Source organism: Netta rufina (genome assembly GCF_964035555.1).
Source record: "Netta rufina genome assembly, chromosome: 4".
Classification (NCBI taxonomy): Eukaryota; Metazoa; Chordata; class Aves; order Anseriformes; family Anatidae; genus Netta; species Netta rufina.
This window is the reverse complement of record NC_140127.1, coordinates 29,097,575-29,120,321: the sequence shown is the minus strand read 5'-3', so window position 1 is coordinate 29,120,321 and position 22,747 is coordinate 29,097,575. Positions and strand designations below refer to the sequence as shown.

At 33.3% G+C, this 22,747-nt stretch overlaps 1 protein-coding gene across 1 annotated transcript in view; it reads right to left on the bottom strand.

Moving 5' to 3' along the window:
• FSTL5 (follistatin like 5) overlaps positions 1-22,747 on the bottom strand; it is a gene marked incomplete at both ends in the record, with an annotated part of 267,251 nt that overhangs the window by 52,251 nt on the left and 192,253 nt on the right. Inside the window, 3 exons of the mRNA XM_084286367.1 lie at positions 1,967-2,101; positions 4,001-4,162; positions 11,919-12,039. Coding sequence (XP_084142493.1) covers positions 1,967-2,101; positions 4,001-4,162; positions 11,919-12,039 — 418 coding nt within the window. The remainder of the gene's footprint in view (positions 1-1,966; positions 2,102-4,000; positions 4,163-11,918; positions 12,040-22,747) is intronic.

Sequence of the window (22,747 nt, the reverse complement as noted above, 5' to 3'; positions counted from 1 at the left end):
TTTTCTTGCATGTACAGAAATGGGTTTTTGAGACAGAGTAAACAAATCACAATACCAGAATAAACATCTCCTGTAAATATGTGTTTCACCTCTATTTGAATTATATCACGATGCATCTCTGGACTATGTTCATTTTTATACATCCACTGATACTGAGGAAGCTATGTTCAGATGTGACGAAACACAATGATAAAATGCCTCCCTTCAACATATGACACAGAACTTCCATAGTGAAAGATTTTTGTAGGAAGGAAGGAGACCATGTCTTTTGGATGAATTTTCATATGAATAATTTGAGTTACATTTGCTCTTCCTTCATTTACGTCTTTCATGACACCAAAGGCTATCATAACAGCTCCCAACTTACTGCTAGTAGAATGTGAAGCATTTATTGCCAGCAGTGTTCATTGCATGGTACGTGACTTAACAATCACGTAAAGTTGGCTGATGTAAAATTATTGCATCATATTACAATTCCTGAAAGCATTATTACTGCAGATCATGTCTTTAGAGAACACAATAGTTTAGACTACTACAATATTTGGAAACTGGACAGTTGGATATAAATGATTTGTTGTTAAGGCCAAACAAGTTTAACCAAACATTAAAAAAAAATGCTACTTGTCAAGGTTTTGTAATTTGGCAACAGTCTCAATTCTTTTCACAGACTGGAAAAGGCAAATGAAGGTGACTGAGCTGCTTCATATCACCAGATTACTAGAAATATAACATGATCAAACAACTTATTTGAGCTGCCTTCTCAAAACTGTCTGAGCAGTCATTTTTGTGACACACAAAAAAAACATGTTAAGAATTTTGAACTGACAGTTATAATTAGTGTTACTGAAAGCAGCTAAATAAAGATATTAACACTTGGGCTATAAAAGTTTTCCCACATGGAGGATTTCCTTGAAACATTTAAAGCTTAATAAACCCATATGTAACTGAATTCAGCATCTTATGAGAGGAAGTGTCAGACTTGCAGTGCTATTAATTCTGCCTCCAGTATTTTCTGTTGAGTACTCATTACTGTTAAATAAGCTTCTAGATAAATGTGAGTGCCTTAAGTTAATGCAATCAGACTTACTAGTAAAATAACTATCATTTTACTATGTATTACCAGTGAATATGTAAGTAACTCATTTAAAACCAAAGCCAAAACAAAAGCAGGTAAACTCAGGAATGGATTTTATGAGCAGAGGAAAGGGGATGGGAAAGAAGTATTAAGACAAAGGTAAACCAGGTTTATAAGCCCTGCTACCTTTTCACGAAGGATAAAGACAGACACTTTAGGGTGGTAGAAAAGATTTATTTGACACAGTGAACTCCCAACTTAGTGAGCAAATGTTGTCACTGTTGCTACACATTGCTCCAGAGCCATTGTTATCAGTGCATAAGACAGCATGGGCCAACTAGAACTGATCCGGACCTGACTGAGCACTCCTAGCAGTTGAGATCAAGTCCTGTGATGATGGGATGTCATGACAGCCAAGTCTGACTCTTGATACATATCAAGAACATGCAGGAAGAAAGACTAGAAAAGTTTGGGTTTTTTGGTGTCTCCCCCCCTGCTTCCAGGAACCACATATCAGGTTTATTGTTTTTTTTTGTTGTTGTTGTTTGTTTGTTTGTTTGTTTTGTTTGTTTTTGTTTTTTGTTTTTAAGTATCTGGTTCCCCTTCCCTTCACATGCAACTAAGGTTGCATGGGGAAACCATCCAAATTACAACAGCAATGTAAAAAATATATCAATTCACAGAATGATTTGAAGATTTCATTTCACTTCTAAATAAACTTTTAGATTACTCACTCTGTCTTCAGCAACTTTTAAATATCATTATTTAAACATTTTTTAAAATAATTTATTTACACATACTCATTTTATTCAACGTTTCATAATTTTTAATAGCAATTTCACATTTAAGTAAGAGTTACATGTATTTTTTAATAGTTCTTATAATACTTACGGGTCTTTCGAGCTGAATCTTCTACAAAAAGAGAAGAAATGTCTTCATCCACCCCTGCTTCGTTCTTTGCAATACAGGTATATGCTCCTGTATCTTCATAGCGCACATTGCTAATATGAACCTCACTGCCATTTGCTGAAAGAAGAGGAAAAATTCAACATACAGACATGCTACAGTGCTTTCAGATTAAACACTCAGAAGGCTTTCTCTGCTAATTAAACTGTTTTCACTCCTTACTTCATAACTTGGAGACAAGCCAAACTAATCAAAAGGTATTCAAGTGGCTAGTGTACTGCATACACTCATTCATCTGACAGAAATCTGCAACGCCTCCACAGATTTTTCAGTTTGGAGCCAAGTATCTGTCCGAGATTTTATATAGGTTTAAATAACTATGGTCCTCTTTTTTTAAATGAGGCAAATATTGTGTGTTTGTTATGTTGAATTTAGTCACTTGACACTCTATTACACAAGATAACCAAGCTTTCCATGGAACATAATGTGGTAAATTTTCAACATAAATAATAATATTAATAGAACTAATTGTTTCTAGCAACCAGAGGAACCTGGTTTTGCCTTCTTGTTAAGTGCAGTGTAACTACAAAAAAAAAAAACATGCACACTGGAGTTTTATACCTACATCACTGTAGAAGTCTATGGAAACTACCCTCTGTAACAGTTTCAGGAATATTTTCACACAAATCTCTGGCAAAGTAAACACAGATGGGTTTTATATGTGAAAAATAAGCATTTGCACACAAATGAGGAGTTGTATGTCAGCTTGAGTAGGAATGTCAACAAACAGTCCAGGCAAAGGTCTTTTTAAATAATGTGATACGAATAACGATTCAATGCATTTTAAGTGTGGAATACTTTTTCTGCTGTAGGATCTATATTTTAAAAACAGTTTTCAATGTATTTTAAAATATGGACCAGGAGGAACACTGGGTCATGGTATAACATTCTCTCTAGGCCATCTTTTGCCTGAAGCTAACATGCAGCTAGTTTAACTCTGGGATTAAAAAAATCAGAAAATGCAATGGGATTTTAAAAAAATTATTTCATAAATGCAATCAAGAAAATAGAATTAGATGGTTTTTGTTTTGAGAAGAAACGATGTTATTTATTTATCATAAATACATGATACAGAGGCAAGGAGAGGAAAAAAAAGGGGAGAGGGGAAAACTTTCCACTCAAATCTCTACAAGAGAAATCAATAGAATGCTGCTATGAAAGAGAAATTCACCAGAAAGAGTCCACCATTGTCTATGCATATTAGGAAGTCTGTCTGTAAAACAATTGTTCACATACATCCCAGAGAGAGGGCCTTGACAGTACAGAGAACTCCATCACTTATAGAGAAGGTAAAACTCTCTTTACAGAAGCAGTTGCCGTCTACCTGTCCTACTGTATCTCACACTGCAGCCTATCATATCCTAATACATGTCCTATTTTTGCAGATGAATGAAATAAGATTTTGAAGAGAAAACTGACCACACGAGATTTTTTTTTCCTATGGCTGATCAAATATCACCAGAAGGAGTACGTAAGAATGTCATGTTGGCTGGGCAGGTTCACTGAAATCTTCAAGCCCTGAAGATTCATAGAAGATTCACAGACTTGCCTTTAATGTTGTTTAAAAGTTAGGTTTCCTTTTAGCTGTGTTGGTTTGGTTTTGGTGGTTTTTTTTTTTTTTTTTGGTGTTTGTTTGTTTTGGTTGTAGTGTCTTTGTGTTCCCCTTGAGGTCTGCTGGGAACCCTCATATAAAAGCACAATCATTTCATATATTTCTCCTCCTGTCCTTTCCACCTAAATTACCATTTCCTGGTAATTCTGCCAGTTAGTACAACTGTTATTTCAATAAAGATAAAGCAGAGAAAAAAAAACATTTCTTCAGGAGTAACTGCAAGACATCATCTAAAATGTTTTAGCTGACTTCAACCCTTGTTTGAAACTATGTAAGGACAGCTAGTACAGAAAGGATGCAGTGATAGAGCATTTGGAACATGTAGAAAAAAATATATACCCCTTTACCTTGAAGGGTTAGCTGTTTAGATAACTTCGGAGTGATATCAATTCCATTCTTCAGCCAGCCAAGCTGTGGGTTAGGAATACCTTCAGCATGGCACCGAAGGCTAGCTGTCACACCTGGCTCCCTTGCCTGACTCTCTGGATAGACCCGGATGACTGGTGGAACTGAAGGCAGAAAACAGTTATGATTTAGTAGAGAAGAGTATTACCTTCATTTAAAAAAAATGATTATAAACAACTCTAAAGAGTCTTGCAGCTATATATAATGACAGTGCAATACACAGATGTGGTATTAGTCACATATTCAGTGACACTCAATGCTGAACTCTGTCACAGTAAATTCTGAAGCAAAAAGAACGTTCTGTGAGTAAAACCTCTTTTCACTGCCTGTGAAGTCAAAGAAAAGCCTAAATTCTAATTCAATAGATTTAGAATTGACTATTTTTTTTCCCTTAAATTACTTAAAAATATACTAATAATGTACAATCAGCAAGTTATGATGTGACATACAGAGATAATTGTCTTATTTCACAAAACTTTTAACACTTTCAACACTACATTTCCCCCCTAAAACACCTACCAGTGACCTGTGTTACCTGTATAACACATGTAATCACATTTATGATACTTACTACCTTTTTTTTATACTTAATTATAACATTTTGAAGTCATGTAAAAATTCAAAGTCATGTATTATAGGTATTGACATGGGAAATTTCTTACGTTTTCTGGGAAACTTCTGTCTCAATAAAATGCATGGCTGCATTAGATACGTGCTACAGAACTACAGGAACTTCTGTATCTGATTTAAAGCTTTCTATATTTCTTTTTACTTTAATTAATACAATAGTCCTAGAATTAAATATTGCTTATTTGAAAGCCACAAAAACAAAAGCAAGTCATTTTATTGTGTTATATGGGTTACTTGATATTGCGTTTCTTATCAGGTAGATCAACCGAATGATAATTATAATTCATATAGACAAGTATACGTAGCCAAGTTAAAAAGAAATAAGTTTATATTGTATGCGCTTTATACATGTAACTAGATAACTGAATTTTACCAGAGTATCTCACATATCTGGATCTGAGGCTAATTTTATTTAAGTCCTGGTACTAAAGCATCTGATTTGAATGGTTTCTTTTCGAACTCTAGAAGTTCATAGCTTAGACTAGTCTTCTGAGTTTGTTAGCAAAATGTAAGAACTGTTGACATCATTTTTACAAGGTTTGCTGCTTACCAACTAAAAATCTGCTGCACACTACATCATTATTGACATATGACATCAAAGTGGACATATTCCTATTGGTAATCAATGATTTAATAATCTCACTGCATAGAATTTTTAAATGAGTAATTGTTGATCATCTATTTAATTAAACATAGAGAAAAGTATTTTGAAGTTGTTTCTAAACAAACAATAACGAAAAAACAAAAACAGAAAGCAACAACCTGTAATGAAGGTTAACGAAGTATGTTTCCTATTACCCAAAGTTTTGTTTAATGTAGCTTTAAAAATGTGGAATACTTTGCTGTGTCACAAAACACAGCTGGATAGAGGATGAATTATCAGTTGATAATGAAAGAAGGTAACAAGATCAAAAATTAACTGTGTCTATTTTGGCAAGAGATTAAATATTTTCAAATGCTATCCAACTGTTTACAAGAAATATCCCAGCATGCCGTCCTATTACAGCATAGAAATGCCTCAGATTTCTACGCTGCAAGAAATACACAAATGTACTGCATCTCAATTAAGATGTGAAAATCAGTAGGTTGCAGGGATATTTTAATCCCAATTAGAGATGAGGGTCTTTTCAAATAACATATATAGAAAATTATACATAACCCCAATATGCCACCTACAAAAACATAGTAAAACAATGTGGAAAAAGATTAAAAATGTGAAAATCGTGGCTGCTAATTGTCTAGACTACCGGCTGAGAGCATGGGCATATCAAAAACAAGGATATAAGGTTGCCATTTTCTTCTTCCAGTCTCTGGAAGGGAATGCGCACAATATTTTTACCATACAAGCATTTTTATCTCAAGCCTGACATTGTCGTGCCTCTTCTCCCTCCACCTCTTCCCAGTTTTCTCCTCTCTCTGGCAGGATCTGTGTGGCCTGTATTTCTGGAGTAGGTCCTGTTCCCTTTAGCGGTGTTCTCCCAGACACCTTTATATTTAATTTCTTGCCATATTCAGAGTAGAATGGCTTGGTTTGGAAAGGATCTTAATGACCATCTAGTTCCAACTCTCTGCCATGGGCAGAGATGTCACCCACAACAGCAGGTTGCCCAGGGCCCCATCCAACCTGGTCTCGAACACTTACAAGAATGGGGCACCCACAGCTTCTCTGGGCAACCAGTGCCAGTGCCTCACCACCCTCTGAGCGAAGAATTCCTCCTAACATCTAATCTAAATCTCCCTTCCTTTAGTTTAAAAAACATTCCCCCTTGTACTCTCATTATTTGCAAATAATGAAAAAGTAAAAGGAAACTCTCCATCTGTTTTATAAGCCCCCTGTAAGTATTGAAAGGTCTCCCTTTCACGGAGAGGAGCCTTCTCTTCTCCAGGCTGAACAGCCTCATCTCTCTCAGTCGTTCTTCATAGGAGAAGTACTCCAGTGCTCTCATCATCTTCGTGGCCCTCTACGGAGGGATACTTTCCCTCTATTTCCTGCCATTTCCTAATTTCCCCAGCAATTCTGGTCTGATAGATTATCTACATGACTAAAATTTTTTTCAATATTTGCTTTGCATTTAAATGTTTGTTTTCAAATTACCCTAGAGCCTACCTGTAATATGCCCCTAGGAACTGTGGAACTGATGCATGCAGGCAATTGAAATATTAGTGTAGTGTGGGCTCAGTCAGAAAAATTAATTTGGCATGACAAGCTAGATACAAACTCTTTGGGCTCATTTCAGTCACTTTTTTTTAGGTAACAGCATAAATATTCACATAAAGCAATTTTTAAGTACATAAACAATGTAATCATTACTGCTGACTTTCAAAGAGGTATATTCTAATGTCTTAAAAAGAAGCCTACTTTGTAAGGGAGAAGTCATTACACAGATTAAAAAGGGGTGTGGGGAATGGGACAGGACATGGAATGATTGTCTTTACCAGAATCATACATAATACGTAATTGGATGAATCCTACATTCAGTTCAACAAGCCACATGAGATTGCTAACTCCAAATATGATGAATATATAACTACTCGATACTTCTTACAATTGTTACGAAAACCCCTGAAGACTATTTCAGCCAGGTCTAAAAAATTATGAGAGAAAATAGACTGTTCAATCTGTCTGGAATCCAGAGAGAATGTATCTGTTTCAGAAAGAAACATAATATGTATAGTGAATTATGTTCTTCTACTGCTCTCTTTGTTTTGATTGAACTGAGATATTTTCTTTGGAAAAACAAAGATAGCAAGGAATTCCTCAGCCGCTATAAATCACCGATTTATATCTGGTTGAGGGTCTGGACTCTTTTCTTTACCTTAAGGTACTGAAAGTTTTCATTTTTTTCAGTAGGCCTTTTACTTGTGAAAATTGTTGTTATCTCTCTGCAAAGAAGTTGCCTTGTGTAAAAGCTCAGGGAGCAGGATACCATCATTAGTACATAAATAGAAAGGAAAATGACACATTTGCGTTACATATATGTATATTCTTAGAATAGTTTTGAAGGCAGTCTTCCTTTTTGTTTATAATAAGGCTAATGATATTTTGTTTGCTTGCATAGAAACCTTGTCAAAAGTAAAATTCCTCAAATTATTCTTCGAAAAATTTAGGCTATGGCATGCATATACTTGTAAAATAGAAGAAGTGAGTTATAAAAAAAATTACTGAAAATAAGTCTAAAACTGTAATTGTAATCAATCTCCACTTACAAAACATCTCTGCTTACAAAGAGCATATAACTTGATAAGCTTTGAATTAAAAAGAAAACTCAAGCTTTTTGGGTATTTCAGCTTTTTCAATATAATTTTTCAAGACTTTTGTATGTCAGGTTCATGTAATCCTCAGAAAAGTAGTAACAAGAAATACTAATAATTTTTAATAATGTTCCTTTAACACTTTTAGAGAGAGATGGCTTCCTACCCAACAGTACAGCAACTCACATTACAAGACTTTCTGAGTTTGTTACAATGTTCTGTTTCAGCTAGTTAATTTGGAAAAACTATTCTATAAATTTTGAAAAGTTGCTGTGGAAAAAAAAAAAAGAAGGCTAACAAATTAGCAGCAGGGAAATGATACAAATGTTTCTGAAGTACAGATGACTCACCTCTGCATTTATGTTGTCCTATTTGTACCAGATTCTTTTTAAGTAAAGGATTTTAATGACAAATTATGGACTTGATGTTTCACATATATTACAAGAGACAGTATTAGATATACATTTTTAGCTTCTATGATATTAAGACCAATGCATATTGCTGTCATTACCTGAAAACAGACTTCCTAATTCGTAGGTTTTTGAATATATGATGTCAACAGCACAAAGGCAATACCTGATGGCATGAATTTCAGTATCACAGGTATATGGAGGGGGGAAAAAAAATATCAAACTATCAGGCTCAGACACTCATTATTGTGACCATTTGATTACAAAAATACTGTGAGAAAATATGGCTTTTGGTGGAGCTGAAGACTCAGCAGTTCCATGAATTAATGAGACCAAACATTTTAGTTTTCAGAAAGGGCATCCTGAAGACCTTCTATGTTGAATGACTTTTCCAGTATTCAATCAAGAAACACTTGGCTGCTTCTCTTAAATATATCAGCAGCGTCAGCCACTTAGATGATATCTTATAGATGAATGCCATAGTGATACACCTTATGGAACTTACATTCTGCATACAGAATTATAAAGCATATCATGAGTTTAAAGCAGGGGCTTCAATACTACGTATGTGTTTTGGACATAAGAATGTCTGTTATGAGTTGGTCTCAGTATTTAGTCCTCAACGTATAATAGTAAAAATTAGTTTTTGTAGGTAGAAAATACAATTGAGGTTAATCTTATTAGAGCTTGCCCCAGATAAAGTTTTAATAAAATAGATCAAAATTATAGTCACAAAAAGTCACAAATAAAACTTTGATTTTTTATAAATATTATGTAAATATTAATAATTAGCATTATTTAATGAAACAATTACTCTTGGACCATTATGGCGCTCTCTCTCTATTTTTTTTAAATGTTTACAGGAAAAATGCTCAAATACCAATGTATAATATTGCTTACTACATTTACTTACCATATTACTTAAATAAGATTAGACTGAATTTTTTCACCACAAAACACATCTTTTACAGGGCTGATTATCTATATTGTTTAAAGACTCCAAAGCAAGTTCATTATTCCTTAGGGATGTACAAGGCAATTCAAAACTTGTAGATTACACAAATGAAAATCTTAAATTTAATTTAAAAGAAAAGTAAATTAAAATTATATTTATATAAATAATTGCAAACTACGCGTATAGTATAAAAAATACAAATTTGTACAAATAGACTCAAGAACTTTAAAAATAATTACATTGTTTTCTTTGAACCCTCACATTAGATCTTTGAGATCAGAGCCTCATTATCCCATTAACCTTTGTCTGACTCTCCTGTTAATACAAGTATCATTATATTAATTAGTCATTATCACAGCTACAAGTACTGACCATCACGCCTGTGCTTAGGAAGATTACTACTCAGAAGTACAGATTTAAAGTATATAAGATCTGTTCACTTCACCAGAGCTTTAAATCTCAGTGTTTTTTTTAACTCCGTTTATCCACAGCAAACAATACTATTGATCTAAGGGATTGGTTCCTTCCTGTGCTCCGCCAGAAATCTGCAACCAAAATGGTATGGAAAAGTACCACAGCTATCTGACCAGAGCAAATGTGGATGATTTTCTTAGACATTTTAAAAAATTTTTTTTTTAATAAATGATATCAACAACAGCAATTGCATTTAGAACATAAAGGTGGTCTCCAAATGAAAAATACAATCTTCTGACAGACACTTAGGCACCAGAAAAGCATAGTTGTCCTCCTTCACCTCTCCCAAATTATGCTCCATAACATTATACTTTTACAGAAAAAAATTAACTTAAGTGGAGTTATGCCTCTATGGGGCATACATCACTCTACTGAACTGAGCCAAAAAGCTAAATGTGAAAAACACTTTAACTTTAAAATATAATTTTATAAATAAATTAGGTTATAGCATGACACATTAAACAGCAGAGGAGGAAGTTGGTCAAGGACCTCTTGCGATGACAAGTTCATTAATAATTCTGCTACGTTTGTAGGGATTAAAACACAAGTAAGCTGCACGTTAATCTTCCCAGGACTAGTCAAGCCAGCATTTGCTACCTTTCTTTTCAAGTGACAGAAAACAATTCCTGCAGGTAAATTTAAAGGAGGAAAATATGATGATGTCATGTATTATCTCAGGGAGGACAGTCCATTTACAAAATGTTGAAAGAAATAAACTGAAAAAAAAATAAGATGGATAAACAGATACTCTAAGCTGATTTCCTTGAGAAACACAATGGCAGAGATGACATTAAGAAAACAGCAAACAAGCACTAAACATCAAAGTCATTTAAAGTGCGAAGGATATTAACAAGCAGAAAGTGTGGGGGAAAAAGAACTGTTAAGAGTGAACCATATAAAAAGCAAGTAAAATCTAAGCAACTGCATTTGGTGTGATTATCAATGAATAATGTGAATACGAGGTAAAAATCCAGCATGTTTTGAAAATAGATGTCGGGAAAAGTAAGATAAGGGTTAATGCAAGTGTCTAACAAATACCGAAACAAAGAATGATAACAACAGCAGTGGATAATGTCCAGTTTCAGGAGAGAGTAAAAGAGTCTGTTAATGCAAACTAAACATGCAGGAGAAGACTGAATTCAAGCATGATTCTAGACAGGACTGAGTATCAACATGAGATGACATATAGGTAGTTTGGTGTGTAAAGGTGGATTTAAGAGTCAAAGATAAATATAAAGGCTAAAACAATAGGAAAACACAAGGTCACTCAAAAAAAAAAAAAAAGACATCAAACCTCACTGAGGATAAAGTACAGTGGGACCCTTGGTGAGTGTCTCATCAATGGAGGTTAAAAGTATTTGGGAAAAAAAAAAAAAAAAGAGAAAAAAAGAAAGAGATGTAGGAAAAAGAGCCAAATGATGATGATGCTGTCTTCAGGGCACCAGAAACAACAGCAGTTGAGTTTTGTCCAACACCGAGCATTGGCATAGGTTGCCCCGAGAGACTGTAGAGTCTCTCTCCTCAACGATCATCAAAATACATGCAGATATCATCCTGGGCAACCTACTTAGGGGTGGCTATTTAGGGAGCAGGGCACCAGATAACCTCTGTAGGTCACTCAAAAATTCTGTGATTTTGTGATACATAGGTCACGAAAGCGGTCCATAGAACTTGCATCAAGATAAATTTAGATGTCCAGAGTTAAAATTCACACTTAGATATCAAAATTAACAATGTGAATGTAGAACCATAAAATAAATTTCAGGGTAGTGCATTTTTAAAATTATTTTACTAAATGCAACATTCTTAACATTCTCATTTTTCCCTACTTTATGCGTATAAATATAAAATACATTATTCTGCAGGCAACACATACATAGGTGAACAGCTCACTGTGCAGAGGAAATCGTCTGCACTATCTTACTCTTTTTAATTAACATTACTCATATAGAAGCACTAAATGAAAATGATTATATTTTATTATTTTGCATAGGAGAACAGTAAAGAAATATAATTGTATCTCATTTTCTGTTAAACTGTAATACTTTATTAAAAAGATAAAACAGCAACAACAGATCTGCTTAACAAAAACCAAATCCTAATCTCTTATGACTTGGTAATTGCAACATTTCTCCTTACCATTCACTTGAAGAATATGAGTTTGAAAGAGCTTATCATAGCCATCAGCATAGCAGGTGTAATTTCCCATATGAGTTGTGGTCACTTTAGTAATATACAAGGAGCCATCATCTCCAAAATCCTAACAGGAAAGATCAGAAACAAGGTTATCATGATTACATCTGTATCTCTATAATAATTATGCTCTTCATCTTGTTAACAAAGCTGTGATGCAAATATCACAAATACTCAGTCAGAACAACCGACAGTAATCTGAAACGCAGACTATTTTTTGTGAATGACAGAGGTGCTTGATCTTGCTGCATGTATTGGATCTGTAAAAGAAAATACACTTCTATTTTATCTATTAGCTAAACTCTGAAGTCCTAAGAATGTTTATATAGCTATGATAGCTATTTGCAGAAGTAAAGCTATTTTGGACTGGGTCAGATCAGATAGAAAACCTAAACCACTGCACAATTTAACAAGGTAAATGATATCCTGTAAAAGCATCGTCATTCTTTGAAACTAGCAGATACACAGAAAATAAAATTAAAAAAAAAAAAAATTCGTTTGAGTTAACATTTTTAACTTCATCCTCTTAAATATCTTTAAATGACATATAGTTTCCACAAGATCAGAATGCAAAATTTAACTACCATTTCAATTCCTGGTTCAATCCTCGGTACAAGATCAATTAAAAAAGACTGTTGTCTTCTTTATTACTGTTCAAGATAACAGTGTAGTACAATCTAGCATCTGTAGTGTTGATATTAAGTACCAATTACATATTATAGACGAGTTTCTATGTCAATTATTGTAAAAAAAAAAGTATGGAATAATTGTTTATTTGTAATAAGGCTATTGACAATTGGTCTAGAAACACTTTTCAAAACTGAAACTCTTCACAGTATTCTTTGAAAATTTAGGCCATGACATATACACACTTCTAAAACAGAAGTGAGCTATTAAAAGTATTTAAGTTTATCTAGATTTCTGAAGTCCAGTCTCACTAGTAAAGAGATAACTACCATAGCTCTTTTTGTAAGTAAATGGATGTCTGTGCTATGATTTCTCTCTTCTTATTTTCTTATTTGTAGAAAAAAAAAAAAAAAAGGAAAAAAAAAAAAGAACTCTGCCATCTCTGTGGCTATTTTAGTCAGAGACATCAGTTTTCAACAGGATTTCCCCTATGATATTGTCATTTCATTACTCAAAACATTTGGGGTTTCTGGGTGAGTTTTGTTTTTCAATTACAAAACAATGTCCCTGGCTTATTATTAGACTGAGTTCAATATTTGTTTTGTTAATTAAATCAAACAATTCAATACACCGGAAATATGAAACTATAAGTAGTGTTTGGAACGTGACAAAGAACTGTAGACAGAGCTCTTTGAGACAGAATGGTGATGTATAATTAGTGTTTTATAGAATAACTCACAAGCTAGAGTCACTGAAAAAACTTGTATCGATACAGACAAACATGATTGAACTTAAGTCTTCAAATATTAACAGCAACAGAGAAGAAAAGATTCTTTTAACTTTGGTAAAAATGTTTGATGACACTAAAAACATTGCTACAAGTCCTGTTGTTTTCTTTTTGTTGTTGTTGTTGTGTTTTGTTTTAAATTTTTCACTGTTCAAGTGAAAATGGCATGGTACTTCTAAAATTAAATTGAGAAACTCTAATTATTGTTGTCCAAAAAGAAAGAAAAAAAAATATTGAGCAATTACTTTAACAATGATTCCACTGCAGCTCTGTTCTGTAGAGAGCTTGACATTTAAGAATCATGATGTGTCATGAATAACAAGAAAAGGAATACAGAAGGAAAATATTCATTTGACAATGAATCTTTGCTTAGTTGTCTTACTGTTAATAAGAACAGAAATCCAATGGTGATTTTTCTTCATAAAGTAATTATTATTTTCTTTAGGTTTATAAAATGCTTTGATATACTAATTCTTGTACACTATGTCTGTGATCATTTACCTGCTGTTCTTTATTATCAGCTCTAGAAAGACCTTTGTCAGCTTTCTCCCCGCAGAAGAATGTATAGCAAAAAAGACTGCTTGAACTTGTGTACCATCATAGGAACTAGAGGCTTTGTTTGCCTTTTTTTTTTTTACACCAATTTATTATCAACATATTGTTCTCTTAAACAACTTCTTTTTGCTTTAAATCATTATCTGTATTCCAAAACCTGATTTTCCTCTCATCTATGGATCACGTCTCCCAAACAAGTCCTCTGTCCCTAAATGAAAAATACCACGTTTAATTTTTTTTTCACTCAGCGCATGCAAACAGTTCCCTGCTCAAATCTCACTTGCAAAATATAACTGAAAATTCAGTTCAGAGATTAAGAAGTTCAGAAAAATGGGAAAAGCAGTCTGGATTTGGGTAGTCTGAAGCCATCGTATCTGGAGTTGGCAAGATTTCTTGTTTTTAAATCAGAAAATGTGACTATTCTGTAAAAGAGGACATAACTCCCTTGCAAAACAACTATTGCTAGTGCTTAGCAGTCCCAACTTAAGTCAGGTTCTCATGAACCCCAAAATAGGAAATATTATATGGTTTTGTGTTTCTTTAATGTGTTGTTTTGTTGTTTGGTTAGTTTTGATTTTTTGTTCGTTTTTAAACCTTGTAAATTTTTCAGGCCTAGATGATAACTTTCTCACCAGTATATCAGCCTCAACTTTTTACACAGAGGTGCAAACATATAAAATATAAAAATAAATATAAAACTAAACAGACTGCATTTAAGAGATCTATGAAGTGGTTAAGAACCTTGTTTGGAAATTTCACCTCTGTAAGCTCAGTTTCTGGCAGGTGATGAATTCTATACATGGTTCCTGGAATACCAGCATGCACCTCAACACTGGTACATAGGAAAAAGGCCATTTTCAGGCACCAAAGTTTAGATGCACTTACGTACTTTCACAGTATTTATTTTGTGGCCCATTGATCAGAAATAATAATACAATCGTATTAAGATGAAATATAATATGATCTTAAGACCATATGGCACTAAGATATTCAGCTTCTAAAGAACTTCCTAATATTAACCTGAATTCCAAAACTCCACACTTTGGAAGGAGAAAAAAAAAAAAAGTGAAAAAGATAACATGAACAATAATAAAAAAAAAGAAACACAGGAATGAGGACATGAGACATGGAGATGTACATTCTCAGTTATAATATTCTCAGGTGAGTTTATTAGGTCTTTAATAAATGTAATTAGCAAGCACCAAAAAAAAAAAAAAAAAAAAAAAGAATTAATAGCCCTTTTGAGCCCATGATAACTTTCTTTTTCTGTCTGACAAAACTACAACAAAGAAGTTATATTGGTTATCTTTGTATTGATTGTTAGTAATATAGTCACTACAACACTGCTACACTATATATACACTATATAATGACAAGATTATATACTATTATATACACTATATAATGACAAGCTAATTTGGATGGGAATTTTCCCCTTTTTCTAAAGAAAAATCTTGATTTTCTTATATGAAAAGAAAGAAACTTCTACCTCTGAGCTGATCGGGGAAAGAATTTCACCCTAGGAATAAAAATTTTGCTTTGGTCTGCTATGGAAAAGATGTGCCAACAGTTGCTGCCATCTAGGTATGTTCTCAAGACATTTTTTGGCTTGTAAACACAACTAGTACACATTATCCCATTCTGTACACATGTCCACACTTTCTACATTTGATTTCAGTTTACTCATGAAAGTCCCAATAATAAAAAGTCACTTGTTTGCTAATTACCTATTTGTTTTCCAGTAGTTATCTTCAACTTATTTATTCTGTGTGTCCTTGGGGAAAAAGAAAGCTTTTGAGGGTTAACTGGAAACATTTTGTAAAATAATTATTGATGTATTAGCTTGCCAGATAAATTCCACTCACACTTTTCCTGTTGATGTCAATTTTACTCCTACTTTCCAAGTAATCAATTTCTTTGTTCATGTTGGCAGAGCAATGTGAGTCTGTGGTCAGCTATCACATGCCAAAAAAAAAAATCTACACAAAAATCTCAGAATAATTGTATATGGCACCAACACAAGGTTTTTTAAGCCTTTCCTTCTCCCTTTAGAAGGAAGCAAAACCTGAGTTTCCTAAGAAGAAATTTCACATACCTTCACTCAGTCTCATATTTTACAGATACAATAAGGACAAATCATAAATCTAATGAAAATCAACTTATTGGAGAATCAGCTCAACAGAAAACGGCATATCCAGTCAAATTTTCAAGAAAGATCACAGTATTATATAGTATATAGTTGTAATATACAGTAGAAAGCTTCAGATATCCTCACTAGTATCATTCTACTGTCAATACAGAAAAAGGGGATCATCCAGTGAGCAGTTCATAATGTCTTAGTAAATCTCTCATTCAGATTTTGAGAAAGTCTTTGTGCATATCCTAAGACTGTCTTACAAATGTTCAGAGATAACCTTTCATTATCTCTTCCTAAAATAAGACTTCATGATACATGGGAAGTGGCCATTAGTTAAATTCAACAGGATTTGTTCATATTCAGCAAACCTGAGAAAAGATTCACATTTCTCTTACTCTAAATGAAGAGAACACTGTACCTACTTACATAAATAGAGACGTATGATTTTTTGTTATTCTTTTGGATGCTGTATGGACTGAAGTTTCATTTCATGATGAGATAGTAACAGCTAATAGATGGTAGCATACATTACTCTGTGGACAATCTGCAGCAGCTTTGTGCTATGTTGATTGATAAAAATGTTTTTGCTATCATGAAAGCTAGTAAGTTTAAAAGTTCACTTAGAATCTGAAGACAAACCACACTGAAAAGTGCCATAAAACCCCACACACTTGGGTCACTGATGAGAATCACAGCTTCTTTTATACATAGTTACATGAAGAGAATTTGGATATTCTACACAGGAGGTATGCACTAGACATAAGCACAGTTTTGCCAAAGTACAGGAGCACTAGCAGCTAACTAAAAAACTTCACTAACCTTTTACTTCCTGAAAAATTCTGTAACTTATGTTATCTCGCTGTGAAGGTGACTGCTAATTTATTTAGACATTCAAGATCTCCAACGGATTAGATAGTTTACTTCAAACAGAAATTTCAGCATACTAGTCATTTTTTCTATAGGTTTATGTTACCCACAGATATCTTTGGGATGACTCATGTACCATTTAACCTTTACTCCTTTTTAAACAATCAGATTTAAATGTTTCTCACATATTTCTCAATTTAACTTCATAACCAGTGACATTAATTTGTAATTACACAATTATCACAGTATATTATAATTTCCAAAAACCATTCTATTTTTTTAATCAGCTTTAACTGTAGATGTATTTATTAAACTTGAAGCAAGACCTGCAAAAAGAAACTAACTTTGCACTATGCAGTATACTTTTATCAAATCACATTACAAAGCAATATCTAATTGGTATGAAGATATGCTACAAAACATATATTACAAAGCAATATCTAATTGCTAATTCAGCAGAAGTACTGACAGTTTGCACTTTAAGATGACTCAATTTAGGGTCAGATTTGTGGAATGAGCCTGGCAAGGGTATCTCATTTGTACACTATCTTTCTAACACTTGCAGAAAAAGAAGAGTATAAATAAAACACTGAATACCTCCTAAATTTTCTTGATTCTGAAAATATTAGCTCCTCATAATTACACTGTTCAACTAAATTTTATTTTAATTACTTAGTTTATAAGCATCAGTAATAGAGCTTACATTTTATTCCACAGAAGTAAATTCCTCAGGATTTTTTTTATTTTTTTTACAACCCCAAGAGTATCTACAAACAATACAAAAATAATCCAGTAAGATTTCACAATACCAGAATTTTCATACAGTTTTGATGCAGTCCTTCCCATGTATACACTAACTATCCAAGAACAAGTGAGACAGACGGTCATAGATTTATTTTATTTTATTTTATTTTATTTTATTTTATTTTATTTTATTTTATTTTATTTTATTTTTTATTTTAAGTTTTATAGAGTCTGCAAAAGCTCTGTGGTATAAATGTTCTTTTGTTACAAACTACGCTCTGTACATGTGATTAAACAACCAACAGTTAAAAAAAAAAAAAACACCTTGTCAACACACAAAACTTTCAAATATCTTGCAAAGAAAACTACTTTAAAAAGGATAACAGGGGATTCTCTACCTGTCTCTATGTATTACTTGAAGAAGAGATAGAGAGGGTAGGAAAAAAAGAATAAAATACACCCAGTACCTTATAATTTGATTTTCAAAATCTGAACAATTTACTTCAGATTATTTTTAGCGTACAAAGGAAAAAATGCATACTATAACTTGAACAGTTTATTTAAGTTGAACTCTCATTTTTTTTATTCAGCAGTAATGCACAATCTCCAGACAACAGTAGAGAGAAAATAAGACCAGTCACACACATTCCTTGGATTATTAGTAAAAGGCTATTTGTGTCAGTTCATTATCAAGTATGTTATATAAGAAACTAGTACATAGATGCTTAGAAAGATTGTGGATGCACTTCCTATACAAAAGATTTTTAAAAGTACATACCTAAATACACACAATGAAGGGAATGACATCTGTCCACTGGAGTTCTTTGATCACGTACAAAATCAAAATAATGAAAGCTTGCATGTTAGCAGAGCAGATTCATTTAAAAAGAGTCTAGCCCAGCATGACAGACACTAAACTCACAAAAAAAAAAATAATTCTTGCACAGAACCTTTAAGCAAACAGCAAATTCCACTCAATCTGAACTAAGCACTTGGTATGAGCTAGAGTACATGCAAAGGTTGAATTACACTAAAACAAAAAACATTGAAACCTGAAACAATTTTAATACCTATATTAGTCATCTACGAGCAACATCACGGACATAGCCTTTGCTCAAACCACTAATACCATGCTCCATACTCATCAGTCTAATCATTTATCACAAGAAAACTTTACTAGGCAAGATGAATTTATTTATGAAAAAAAGACTATTTATTCTGAAAGAAAAGACTGTTCAGTATCATTGGTAACAACTTCAAGACTTTCACAGTAACCACCGAACCTAGTTGTGTAGGAAAAATTAATCCTCCCCCACCCCTCACCCCCAGCAAAAATTCAGCATTTCACCTATATAGATGTGAACTAGAAATTGAAATGCAAAATCAAGCAAAACTATAGGTTCCTCTAAAACTACCAACAGGCAGACATTGTCAAAATTCATAATAAATTTAGTAAAACTTCTAGTTTATTTTACCTGTCCTCCAACAGAATAATGAAAACACTTTAGCCATGGACACAAAGGTTACTTATATCCAATTAGAAAATCTTCTGAATGCAAGCTTTTGAAAAAGGAGCTCTAGATTATTAAGATAGCTATATAAATATGACATAAAATGACAAGGAAAGGAAAACGACACAAGAATGTGGTAACATTTACATATGGTCTTTGGGTGGTAAAGTAGAAATTGGTCTATGCTAGAGTAGATCATCAATAAAATTTAGAAATTAATGGATATAACGTACTAGGATTATGGGTATATAGATCACTGAGCAGTTTAATTCATAGAAATGTTAAATGCCATCACTTGAAAAGTGAGGCAGAAATACCATCTTCTGTTGCAATCCTGTCAGAGCTCACAAATTAAGCAGGCTTGATCTGGATAAGTAATTTGGTTCATGTCACTTCTGCAAGTAGCAGTACTGGTGATTTTATAGGTGGGAGGCAATTTTCTTTTTGATTCAGTACTGAATCAATGACTTGGTACAGAGATCAAACACTTCCAGATGATTTTTTAATTATTTTTTTTGTAATAAATATTGCAGGTGACAGTTGAGCCAAATTCCCAATAGGTAATTACATCCTACCCGTCCTTCTTTCTTCTTTCTGGAATGCTTGGGAGGGACAGGCAAAGATGTTTCTTTTTTTGGTGTTTAAGCATCCATACCTCTCTTTACAGCTAAACACACTCTTAGATATCAAAGCTCTTTTGTTACTGATGATGTGGCCCTCCTATTTAATGTACTATAGCAATGATTTGAAAGTCAGGGCTGTGAGCCATAGGAGGCCATTATTAACAAAGCATCTTTCTTATGCTTTTAAGAAAGATTGACCTTACCCGTTAGCTGTAGCCTAGTCCAGGTTGTTGCCTAGCTTCTAAGATTATTTTTTTTCCTAAAATAATAACCAGAAAAGCTTGATATCCTTTTTATATCCTTTATGGCTCTTTCACACAACTCTTATCAAATCTGTCAAAAGCATCAAGTCTAGTATAATAGCAAAAGTACTGCAAAACGAGGAAGGTGGAAATATAAATATATAGCTAGTAAAAAATACGAGAAAATATATGCCATAGAAACAAATGAGCATACTTATATCTGTACATAAATAACAAACTGCAATTTTTCATATGCCTACCAGACATTTATAGCACAAGGTGAATTTGCCAGTTTCAGCAACACAAAGTGTAGATATAGCCTACATATATATAGATATACACACATATAAAGAAAAGAACAGAGGAAAAAGGCCAATTTGAACTGAAAAGAAAGGGTTGAGAGAGAAAGATGCTATGTCTGTAAGATACAAAAATTCTCAAGTCAGTTGATAACAATAGATCAAAATACTTTCTGATAATTTTAAAATACAGGGACAATGTGCAAGAGTGAAAGAGAAAGGTGGGTGTGATAGAAGTTCTGGTGTCTCTGAAAAAAAAGAAGTAATAGGAGAATAAAGAATATTTAGATTAATAATGCGGTATAAAAATCAAGATGCATTCAAAAGATTGTTAACTTAAAGGTAAACATCATCAATATAAATGAAATCTCTAACCCTTTACTTTTCTTAAAATATTTCCATGTTTCTACATTATCTGCTAATTTGTATTGACGATAGAAAACTTAAAAATAGAACAGGTAGGGCAGACAAAATTCTATTGCAAAATACCAAAAATAATTATGTAAGTGAAGAAAATTGTTACTTATTTTCATTATATAACTTTTAGAAATTTCTAGATATATATATATATATATATATTTTTTTTTTTTTTTTACTTTTTTATTTTTATTTTAACCAGAAAGTAAGACTACTGGGGGAACAGTGACTTCGAAAACGTTCATGAAATGTTCATGCATGCTTAGACTTTGGTATAAATTATGCCAAAGATAGGTATTATAGGGCTAGTCTTTTCAAAATCTTTCCGCTGCTTCCGTAATACTTGTATAATGTTAATTATTCTTATATGATTAAAAATTATACAACAAAGTTCTGTACTATAATAGCTATATCACAAACAAAATTAGCAAGCATGGATAAACAAGACATTCAGAAATAGCTATTCTTTTCAGCTATTTTGCTTGCTAAGTGCACAAGCTGAAAAATTGAAACGGGTTTTGCAAGCGTGTTGCAAACTCATCGAGTTGGCTTATTAGGTGAACTGGGGAAGTGCTGGGGAAGATTTCTCCCAGGGTAAACAGAGGAATACAAGGTCTGTAACCTTCAGTAGCCAAAGGTTGTTCCTTCCTTTAGTACACACTGCGTGTACTCCTATGAGTCACTGGAGAAGCACAGAATCATGGGAGTTCAGCCTTCTCAGTCGTATGTCATCAACTCCCTGGCACTACAATTCATCTCTTCTTTACCACATTTCAGGAACAGCATACCTGACATCACAAAACTACCTTTTGGAGAATCAACTAATTTTGAACCTTCATTTCCACAATGCTTAGAGCTAATTATAATGCATATATCTGCATTTAATTTTTTGTGTTTATTGAAGTTTTATCTTCAATGACACAGGAGGCAGAAGATTAACACATAAAATATTGTGGCAATGAGTTTAGTATATATCATAGTAAGCTAAATAATAAGCTAAGCTAAACATACAATAATAATTTCAAAACTAATAATAAATGTTTCTTGTTTTAGAAGCAGATGATATTAAGTGTGACAGTTCTTAATTTAAGAATATTACCTTCCTGCTTAAAATACCTATAAAAGTGTCCTTGGTGTATTCTAGAATCGCTAGTAAAACTAGGCAGAATCGGCAGCAATGTACATGCAGATATGACTACAGAGAAAAAAGGTTAATAATGTTTTGAACACCTTTGGTGTTCACGTATTTCTGTTGACAGAGAAGACCTCTGTAACAGCAGTACAGAACTATCATTTCAGCTGTTCTTCTACAGATGTGTTCAATTAGCTCTGTCAAGAAATTGACTTGGAAGAACCAATCAATCTTTAAAATGCACAACATTCCTTTTATTTTGTTAACAGTTTCTGCCTGTAGCTGTCAGAAATGTGTAGTGATGCCTCCTGCCTGCCTGGTGTTATTTTCAAGGTTTCCTTCGGGGCAAGGGAGAATGGACGTACATGTTATGTTAACACCTTTCAGCATCACAAGACCTTTCATTTTTAACTTCTGAGCAACAAACAGGAAAATACTAACAAACTCATCTATTTTGGACACAAATAGTCAAAACAGCTCTAGAATGCAGAATTACAACTACCACAAGATAAGAATACCGGGCATCAGATCTGCAAGATGGAATGACTCTGCCCCACTCTCTAATAGGAAAAAGGACTAGATCATGATCTTGGTTACACTGCTGACAGAACAAGGAAAGTTTATGGTCCACAGATCCTGATTCTATTCATCTTGGAAATCAACACTTTCATTTCTAATGAAGATAAAATGAAGCAGTCTGATCTAGCAGAAGAGAAGAGAAAGCCCATGAGAAATTTTAATGCTTCTTCATAAAGAGAGAATCATCATCTGTCTCAAAGTTAAAATAACTCCCACCATAAAAAGATGTATATGGAAAACCTTATCATAAAATTC